General features: G+C 34.8%; 1 protein-coding gene across 2 annotated transcripts; it reads right to left on the bottom strand.

Moving 5' to 3' along the window:
• LOC112047363 (uncharacterized) lies at positions 1–1,438 on the bottom strand. 2 transcript variants are annotated; one of them, XM_052888345.1, is made up of 2 exons: positions 938–1,438; positions 1–481 (listed from the first exon to the last, which is right to left on the bottom strand). In XM_052888345.1, exons 1-2 carry the CDS (start codon positions 1,349–1,351, stop codon positions 47–49), a joined length of 849 nt encoding a protein of 282 aa, XP_052744305.1. In that variant the 5' UTR covers positions 1,352–1,438; the 3' UTR covers positions 1–46. The 2 variants fall into 2 exon arrangements, with proteins under 2 accessions (XP_052744305.1, XP_023940233.2); XM_024084465.2 differs by having other exon boundaries at positions 46–481; positions 590–1,438.
• Between the last annotated feature and the right edge of the window lie 9,356 nt (positions 1,439–10,794).

A 10,794-nucleotide genomic window follows, 5' to 3' on the forward strand; every position in this document is an offset into this window, starting at 1 on the left:
TAACATGCAATAATATAATTAAAATTAAAGAAAAAAAAATAAATGATCATAAAAACACTGAATGTATATAATTATTATCTGACAAGTCATCTATTATTCCACTTATAATATTTTTGTACTTAATAACAGCTTCTGTTCTCTCTGCATCAGTATTGAGAACTATTTTGCTTCTCACATGACCTTCTTCTTGTAGTCCACTTGCAAGCCACATAGCTGTATTTGCAACTATAAAACACGATGGACCAACTATACCCAAATCATAGTCCAACATTTCTCTAGAATATATTTCTTCAGAGTTCATATTGGCATATTTTAAAGTTAGTTGAAATGTTTCATAATATACATCCAATAAATGTTTAAAATGCTTTTTTCTAAGACATGAAGTAGTGCTGGTTATAATTAGAAACAATACATCAAAAGCAGGGCTGCCAATTCTTGTTGTTTGATAGTCTATTATACAGGCTGAAGTAGGCAAATTGTCCTGTGAAAAGAAAATAAACATCACAATATTTTATCAGGTACTTATTAAAATAATTCAAGTATCAATTCAATTCATCAAGTACTTTTAAGTATTTTTTTTTCAAATTACCTCATATTTGAAAAGTATATTCTCCTTCCATATATCCCCATGACAAAGGCATAGGCTTTTTACATTTCTATTAACAGACTCAATTATATTAACACATTCATGTTCCAGATTTTTTAATAAAGTTACATATTTAGTATTATCAAATTTCACTATAGCTTTCTTAAGTCTGTCTACTAAAATATCTATGAATCGTTTATTATTTTTCTCAGTTATTGGCACACAATATTCTTTGGCTTCTTTATAAAGTAATGCATTTGTTTTTTCAAAAATATATGATAAGGCGTGAAACCTTGCTAATGATTCTAAAGCAACGACAATATGATTTATATCTAAAAAATTGCTACTAACGAATGGCTTAAAACCCCTTTCGCACATATTCTGCATTGCTATTAGTTCATGACAGTGATCGTCGCGAAAATAGTAGCATTCCGGCATAACAAATTGGATCAGAGGATAATTCTTCTGTATTTCTCCATATCTGTGTAGAACTTTCCTATAAACGAATACTTCTTTCGCAAAAAATATTCCCACTGCCCCACTGACGCGATACCTTTCATCTGTTGGTGCTAATTTTAGAACTATCGGAATATTTACAGTTTTATTATCACGTTGGCCACTTAAATATATTGGAATAATTACACCAAAGTAGTTTTGGGCTATCTTATCGAAACTTTGTTTGTTGCATGTCCATTCTTTTAATTCCAATGCTTCTGCTATGTTGTTTATAACTGAATTTATATATTCATTTGAAATGATGCTCATTTTTATATTTCTAAATGCTATAAAATTAATAATTCTCAATAAAATAGGTTATGTTAGTACAAACGTAAAAAAATAACATAACTTTGACAGTTTGAAACTGACAGTCGAAAGAGAGGGCAATGATATGTACCTACTCGTACCATAGACCAGAAAATAGTTATCATTGTTGGTGTTGCTATAATTATTTTCATCATTTGTGAATTCAGTACCATGGCTCATAGAAAATGATCAGGAGTACCTTATTTTACCCTGATATTCCATGGGAACCGGATTTACACGAGGATAGCTTGTTTATAGTAATTACAGTCAAATAATAAGTGTGACGTATGTGTAATTATTTCACATTATCCGATCCTATCCGGTCCGATCTGAAAAAATCTTTCAGTTAAAGAGCCCATGTATCGAGGAAGGCTATAGGCTATATATTATTCCTGTATTCATAAGGGAATTGGAATCACGCGGGTGAAACCGCGTGGCGTCAGCTAATTAAGTAATAAATAAACCTGTATTTTATTTATGAATTTCAAACGACTTCATTGTATTTTATTGTGTTGATTATCAGTGCTAAAATTATCGATGTTACCCAAAATCGATGTTAGGTTTGTGATGAATATCGAACGTCGATTATGCATCGATATCAACGTCGATGTTTTTCAAATATCGAACATCCCTAGAGCGAAGGACATACTGCTGACCGAAATACTCATCCTATTTGTATCCAGTGAGGCGCCCCACATTACAATTTGCGCATTTTATTTTCCGTCTGGGAAATCCCAAATGAAATCCAGCCCGTAACGTGCCAGAACCAAAACGGAAAATCACTAGAACAGTTAATTTTCGCTACGCATACATTTAAATTTAAATTGGTTTAACCTCTACTGGAAATTTATATCAATTAATTCCATTCAGAGGGTTCCACTCGAGGACTATACAAAATGCAGATTGTAGGTATCACGGAGGTATCCTATTTTTATTTTTTATTAAAAAAAGCAGCATTTTTTTTATTCTTTACAAGTTAGCTCTTGACTACAATCTCACCTGATGGCAAGTGATGATGCAGTATAAGATGGAAGCGGGCTAATTTGTTAGGAGCAGGATGCAAATCCACACTCCTTTCGGTTTGTACACGGCATCGTATCGGAACGCTAAATCACTTAGCGGTACGTCTTTGCCGGTAGGGTGGTAACTAGCCACGGCCTAAGCTTCCTACCAGCCAGACCTGAACCAATTAAGAAAATCTCAATTGGCCCAGTCGGGGATCGAACCCAGAACCTCCGTCTTGTGAACCCGCCGCGTATAACACTGCGCCACGGAGGCCGTCACAAAAAAAATCATGCATGCAGCTTGGCAAGAGAAAAGAATTAAAGTCCTTGAAGGTTTTCAGAAGAATATAAATGAGTGTATAATTTCTAAAAGTAACTATGGTGTTACATTTTGGTGCTATTTAGCTTTTGAAAATTACTAAAATAAGTTAATAGATATTTTATAGGTTTGTGTATAGAATATCTGACATGTGCCATTTTCGAAATTGCATATTCCTGTAACTATATAGGCTTTGGTAAAATACGAGATAATAATGAAATTATAAACTAAAATATTTGGTTTTCGTTTTTTAATAATCTGTTGGAAAGCTTACATGACAAAACGTACCTACCTAATGTGATGTACTACTTTATTATTCAGATTCATAATACCATGTGAAAATTAGGTACCGGCACCCTTTATAGAATTACGGATAAGCAGTAATTTCCATATTTATAGCTTTAAGCCTTTGACGCGGCCGAATATGTTGTGATCACTATATCATTTTCGCTACTTTGTCTGGAATATTATCGACTACATTTTCGAACTGTACCTAAAGTCTCCAGCCGCGTGGTGGTAGGTCCTATTAAAATTAATTTGAATAATGTTTGAGTAATACCAGTCGTTATCAACCCATATAAGGCTCACTGCTGAGCTCGAGTCTCTCAGAATGAAGATGGGTTATGCCAATAGTCCACCACGCTGGCCCAATGCGGATTGGCAGACTTCACACACGCAGAGAATTAAGAAATTCTCTGGTGTGCAGGTTTCCTCACGATGTTTTCCTTCACCGTTTGAGACACGTGATATTTAATTCCTTAAAATGCACACAATTGCAAAGTTGGAGGTGCATGCCCCGGACCGGATTCGAACCCACACCCTCCGAAATCGGAGGCAGAGGTCACATACTAACTTTTTTTTTTGGTAAACATTTTTATACCTACAAACGTTTGCTTTGAATTCTTAGAAATGTTAATTTCAGTTCGTTTTTCAAAAATCCGGACAAGTGCCGAGCTATTACTATTTTCAGAATTATTGACAGACATACTTAAGAATTTTATGGCATTAGTTGTGAAACTGTGGTTTGGCGACAAACATAATTGGAATAGGGTAGAAAGCCCCAACTTTTGAATTAGCATTGCAATTCTGCGTCCCTTCATCGGGCGGGGAAATTGTATTAGGATTTCATTTTCAGGCGAACGAGAATCAAAACATTCTATTTTTGTGATGATGTTTTTAGTTTCTTTCTCGTGTCATTTTTATTGACCCTCGACGCAAAAAGAGGGATGTTATAAGTTTGACGTCAATGTCTGTCTGTGTGTTTGTCTGTGCTCGTAGCATCGTAGCTCTCAAATGGATGGACCGATTTCCATTATGAAGGAAAGAATTTCTGGCATAAATAATTAACTTAATTAATTTCAGACCGGTTCTCGAAAGCCTGGCAACGGTGGCTTTTTTGTTTGAAAGCGTATACTTCCAGATTAGTCCCATTTAATTTTCATGAAAATCGGTTCAGTAATTCTGTGTTAAAATTAAAATAACGAAATTTCCCGTACTGTGGACGATAGCGCCAAAGTAAACAGTACACTAAAAACAGAAAAATAATCTTTCAGAAACGACTTTAATTAATACGTCACTGGTTTGGCACCGCCTTCAAAGTGATCAGAAGGTGGCACATACGATATTTTTCGCTTATAAGCGGGGAGCAACTATTATTTGACAAGTTATAATCATCTGTCAGTTCTGTTAGCCGTGCGAATGACAGTGATCATCGAGTCTACTGTATGTCGTTGACTCGAACCCAAGATTATTTTTTATACAGGATGTTCGGGAGTATTTTCCATAGCTCTAGGGTTATATTCTCTAAGGAAAATTAATTAAAAAGTCTAAGGAACGAAAATATTTTCGAAGTAAAAAATATTTCTATTGTAAATATTATATATTATGACTTAGCCAAACTTATTCATTGATAAATATCATGAATTAGCTTACTAGTGAAGTGCGTAGTGCCAGCAATATCTCGTCGATATCGATAGTCTTACCACTAAGATTACATATTTTAAAATGCAAGGATAAAGACGTGTGTTACATGGATAGTCGGAATTATTTGAATTACTTAGTATGAAAAATTAAAAAGTTATTTTATTTAGTTAAAAGAAATTTAGTTATGCAGTGCGGCTCCTATAAGTGGACTTGTCAACACCTTGAAGTTATGGAAAATACTCCCGAGCACCCTGTATATTACGAATAAATATAATAGGAACAAATTAAACTAAGCACGAATAAAACGACGTCTTTTCCGACCGACTGCCCAAATCGGCTGTACGTCTGTATCGAGCAGAATAAATCTAAAGTAATACCCTTTTATTGACCATTACATTTGATAAATTCGCCTAAGGAGGGTTTACTCATTGCGGTTACAAATCTGCTAACCTAAAACTGTTTACGATGCCGCACTTTGAGATACACGAGCAATAAAACCAATACCATCAAATGATGGGTTATTTTTCATTGAGCCTCGAAAACATTCGTATCTGATAAAAATGTGTATAGGGGTTAAATATCAATCTGCAAGTAGCATTCGAAACGGAGCAAATGTGACGTCACGGGTAGCAGCGACAGTGATTGTACCTTCATTTTGTGGTTGAGAAAACACCTCGAGCTATTTCCAGGACTATTATATTACTCGCTGATATTATCCATTGGTAAAAGAATAGGGATGATGATAGTTTTTTAAATTGTATATAAATTAAGAGTATGCTACAGAGATTTAAAGGGTCAGATTTGCGGCATTGCCACGGATCCCTGAAAAACGCCCCATACAAAATGGTACGAATTAATGACGTCGTAGGTAATGATCGTTAGTTTTGTATGGGCGTTCAAACAAAATTACTAATTTCTTTGTTATTTGTGTGTTTATGTTTCATTATTTATATAATAAAAAATTACACATTTAATGTATGGAAGCTAAAACTAAGAATTTTCATCTAATTACGATAAAATATTTTTAATAGATTTAAAATTTTATAATCTTATTTATTTTGAAAATATCGAGACAATCTTTTATGTATAAATTAGGTAACATTGGCCTTATTTACCCGAATGAATCATAAAAATCAATATATTCAAACCTAGTCATCATCCCCATTCTCTAAAGCAATTTAGTTATTAAGGCGTGAAAGTGTAACAAAGAAATTCACATTTGCATTTATAATATTACCAGCTGATGCCACGCGGTTTTACCCGCGTGGTTCCCGTTCCCGTAGGAATACAGGGATAGTATATAGCCTTTCTCGATAAATAGGCTATCTAGGTCAGAAAGAATTTTTCAAATCGAAACAGTAGTGCTTGAGCTTAGCGCGTTCAATCAAACAAACAAACTCTTCAGTTTTATAATATTAGTATAGATAAGTTTGTATTGTTTTACAAAAAACATTAAAGTCCCAACGTTTATGTAAAATACTTCGGGTAATTTACTTTAGCACTAGATCACGTCGCTATCATGGTGAACGATTGGGTCGTGCGAATGACAGCGAGATAACCCATCGTCCTGAGCCGGGCAACTCTCGATGCATTTGCATAAATAAGCCAGCAATTTCTTAAAGTCGATTTTTCTTCTAAAAACCCGTGGAAATCAATGTAAATTTTCAAGCCCTTCACCACTTTAAAGTTGTTTCAAGTAATTCCGCTTTCACCTTAAACCGCATCATCACTTATCCAACCAACCAACTTAAGGGCCAACTTGTCATAAAGATACAAAAAAAGAGAGAGTCCTATCCTTGTAGTGATCTTCAATTAGGATTACAAATATGATAAGGCATACCTACTCTGACTCGAATTAGTGTTTAATTTTATTGTCTACTCTTTACAAGTTAGCCCTTGACTAACTTGATCTTTAGCTTTGGTTGTAAAATTGTATTTGTGACGATATCTTTATTTAATACCTATCTAACGAAATCTTTATTACCTACCCAAGTTTTATTCGTAGGCACAGAAGTTGTAGGTAAGAACATAAATCTCTATCTTTGTTTGTTCCAAAGACGGATAAGATAATCCAGTGAAAGTGCCTCCGGATTGGGCCTCAGTTTCTTAAGAAATCCATTTAAGAACCTGCCTTACTATTCCTATCCATTTAGAATGTACTTAGCTGGAGTTCTTAGATATCGTTCGATATCATCAGTATTTATAGCCAATGTTTTTCTAGATTTTTATAATATAACGAGATAATGTACCACGCAATTTGTAGGAGATTGTGGCTGTTAAGTTATGTAAATATTCATTAATCGACAGTAAAAAAAACATCTTTTTTTTTTTTTATTCTTTACAAGTTAGCCCTTGACTACAATCTCACCTGATGGTAAGTGATGATGTAATCTAAGATGAAAGCGGGCTAACTTGTTAGGAGGAGGATGAAAATCCACACCCCTTTCGGTTTCTACACGACATCGTACCGGAACGCTAAATCGCTTGGCGGTACTTCTTTGTCGGTAGGGTGGTAACTAGCCACGACCGAAGCCTCCCACCAGCGAGACCTGGACCAATTAAGAAAACCTCAATCAGCCCAGCCGGGGATCGAACCCAGGACCTCCGTCATTAAATCCACCGCGCATGCCACTGCGCCACGGAGGTCGTCAAATCTGGTTAGTAAAAACATCTGGTTAGTAAAAACTTTAGTTACTCTACCCTCCTTCCAACTTGTATCAATGACGAGATTATTAAAAGTTGTTACAAAAAGTATAGATTATCAGCTAATTGTGTGACTCACTTCAAGGCTAGGCACTTTCTTTTTTTATGATTTAGGATTAGGAGCTAGATAATTTCTAGCTTAGACCCACCTCGTTTCTTCAATAAGGGTGTAGATACGGGTTTAGCATTTATTTATTCAATACGCTAACAGTAAGGCGCTGTCAAATGATAAACTTTTCTTTTTCTCTACAATTAAATAAAAAGTTACGTGTTGATACAACAAAAGTCCGGCGGGCGAGATTTGAAGTTAAAACTTTTGTACCAAAAATCATCAAATAAAGATCGATTCTCAGAACAAACTTGGTTATGTTTGTATGTATTTATTCCCCAATGAAGCTGATGCAATGCTAATGCCAATAGAAAAAGGAAATATCGACGACATCAAGCGGGTTATATGGTGACACTAGATGCAGGTGACTTAACAACACAAGTAACTAACTAAAGTCTAACATGACGATGGCCGATGGACGATGGCGATGACGATAACGATAATGATGATCTGCTTGTTTTATCTAATATTTATATTAATAGGAGTACAGGGATAATATAGCCTATAGCCTTCCTCGATAAATGGGCTATCTAACGCTGAAAGAATTTTTCAAATCGGACCAGTAGTTCCTGAGATTAGCGCTTTCAATCAAACAAACAAACAAAAACTCTTCAGCTTTAAATATTAGTATACATATAGATGACATGTATATGATGTTATAATGTGTTGTTGAATTACCAAAAATGCAAATAGCTCGGCAAAGTTACAGCTAACACACGGCTTCCCTAACAACCCAATACTTCGAAACAATAATTTTATTTCCTAGAAGTGAGACTATATTATTTACATTTGCAAAGTTACAGCTAATACTAATTTGCATACAGATCCCTAGTAAGCGAATGTAGCACGAACTGTTTCCAAACTTGAGGTTTCGATAGTTATTCCATTGATCGCTTCGTTAATTGCCGATGTTCATGTCATTAGAACATTGGAAATTAGTTAGTCTTTAACGCTTCTACTGTTGAACATGAGTCTTCACTCAGAATGAGAGGGGTTATGCTAATAGCTCTCCACGCTGGCCCAATGCGGATTGGCAAACTATGAAGATAATTGATAAAATTCACAGGTATGCAGGTTTCTTCACGACGTTTTTCCTTCACCGTTTGAAACACGTGATATTTAATTTCTTAAAATGCACTTATCTGAACAGTTGGAAATGCATGACCCGGACCGCATTCGAGTCTATGCCCTTTGGATCATAGGGGTCATATCCACTGGACTATCACGGCTTTACCACTTATTAAGAGGCGCGATTGCTGTTTAGCTATAACATAAAAAAAATAGTTGTCCTCATATCTCTTATTTATTTCTTGTTCGTTATTACGGTGTTATACCTTTGCCTCTTTCTCATGTGAAAAAATAAAGTAAAAAAGACACACTTGATTTTTTTCAGAAATTCATTCTAAATTTGTGATCGTAACTTACATATTTTTCAACAATAATTGTTATTGTTGTCTTCATCTACTGAGAATGGTGATCCTAATTTAGAGATGGATGAAATTTTCAATCTGTTACCATCAAAGTCGAGACGCATTTTCTTAAATAGTTATCTACGATACCTACGAATACCTACGAAAAATTTGATAAGTGGAAAAAACAACAACGAATGGACTCACTTACAAAAGGAGTTTTTTAAACTATTATCTCCCACATTTACCTCACATACTCATTATTAATCTTCACAGTAGTCGGAAATTATGTTACCGGGTAAAAGCATCGCCCTTAATATCCAAAATTGTAGACTTTTTACATTTAATTTTCAATTAAAATAAATCATTGATACTATTTGTATATTGTATTTCTATTGTACTAAACTATTTTATTTTTTCGCAATCGTAGTGAAAAGCAGAGTGTAACACGCGGCGCTAAACCCATTATAAACTCGTTTTCTATTTAGGCGGCCCTCGTCTTACGTCTCGGGCCCTAAAAATACCTCGTATATAATGGGTCTTTTTAGCTCCTTGTATAACAATCTACTATTTCAAATCGGACAAATAGTTCCTGAGATTAGCTCGTTCCATCAAACAAACAAACTATTTAGCTTTATAATATTAGTATAGATAATACGAATATAACTATAGTATTATATTGTATGTTATTGTAAATTATCAATACTATTCAATGTTCATATAACAACACGAACATTTCGTAGTTAACATAATATGAACAACAAAACACGCAAATAAAATGTATTCGTATTATGTTTCTTTAGGATAACATAGTTATCGCTTGATGTTTTGATTTAAAATTCGTAGTATCAGCTCGACCAACAGAAGGTTATAAAATCCAATTTGACCTTAGCCCCTCATTAAGAAGGTCAGCCACTTCAACCGCGTCCCTTGTTTTTACCGTTTTCCTTTACTTACTTAACTAATTTGATGATTTAATTTTATTATCCTTTACGGAGTCTTGTTCCTTTATTTTACTAGCCCTCTGACTTTTACTGGTGAAGAAAAAAATATAAGGACATACTTTTGAGTGGCATCAGACAATCTGAGTTGCCATGCGACTTTGTGTTTTACCTACGTAAATACGTGAAAGTCAGGCACACAGACATACACACAGTTCGAATAGAACGAGTGACTACGATAGTCAGATACACCTACAAGCAGAACGAGTGACTACGATAGGCAGATATACCTACTAGTACAAGCAGTGATGTTTAAGATACCGTATACAAAGTGAAATACAAGATATCTGATTATGAGATACCTGAAATACTAGATACAAAATACGTAATTACCTAAAAACGATCTAATTCTCAACTCTTCGGTTGAAACTCTTAAAATTCTTAAACAGAGAAAAGTGACTCCACACTATGAGGAAGGCGAAAGTGACTGGAAACTTGAATCCATATATGCGTTATAATTTTAGCTGGTGGGAGGCTTCGGCCGTGGCTAGTTACCACTCTACCAACAAAGACGTACCACCAAGCGATTAAGCGTCCCGGTACGATGTCGTGTAGAAACCGAAAGGAGTGTGGATTTCTTCCTACTCCTAACAAGTTAGCCCGCTTCCATCTTAGATTGCATCATCACTTACCATCAGGTGAGACTTTAGTCAAGGGCTAACTGTAGAGAATAAAAAAAATATATATTCCGTCTATTTAAATAAAACAAAATCCCTGCTAAAGACAAATCCAATAGATATTTTTCTTACAAAGCAAAATATTTTCCTATACAGCAAGCAGTCTCCCATTTATTGTTTTTCTTGGAACGTTGCGTTTTATCTTAATTAGTATTTGTTCATTTAATTGGATTTCATAGGAAAATGCTCAATAAGCTGTTTTTATAATTATTGAAGCTTATAGGAGTCTTTATGTTGTTGTGAGCCGCGATAGCCCAGT

The sequence above is a fragment of the Bicyclus anynana genome, chromosome 22, assembly GCF_947172395.1.
Source record: "Bicyclus anynana chromosome 22, ilBicAnyn1.1, whole genome shotgun sequence".
Taxonomy (NCBI): domain Eukaryota; kingdom Metazoa; phylum Arthropoda; class Insecta; order Lepidoptera; family Nymphalidae; genus Bicyclus; species Bicyclus anynana.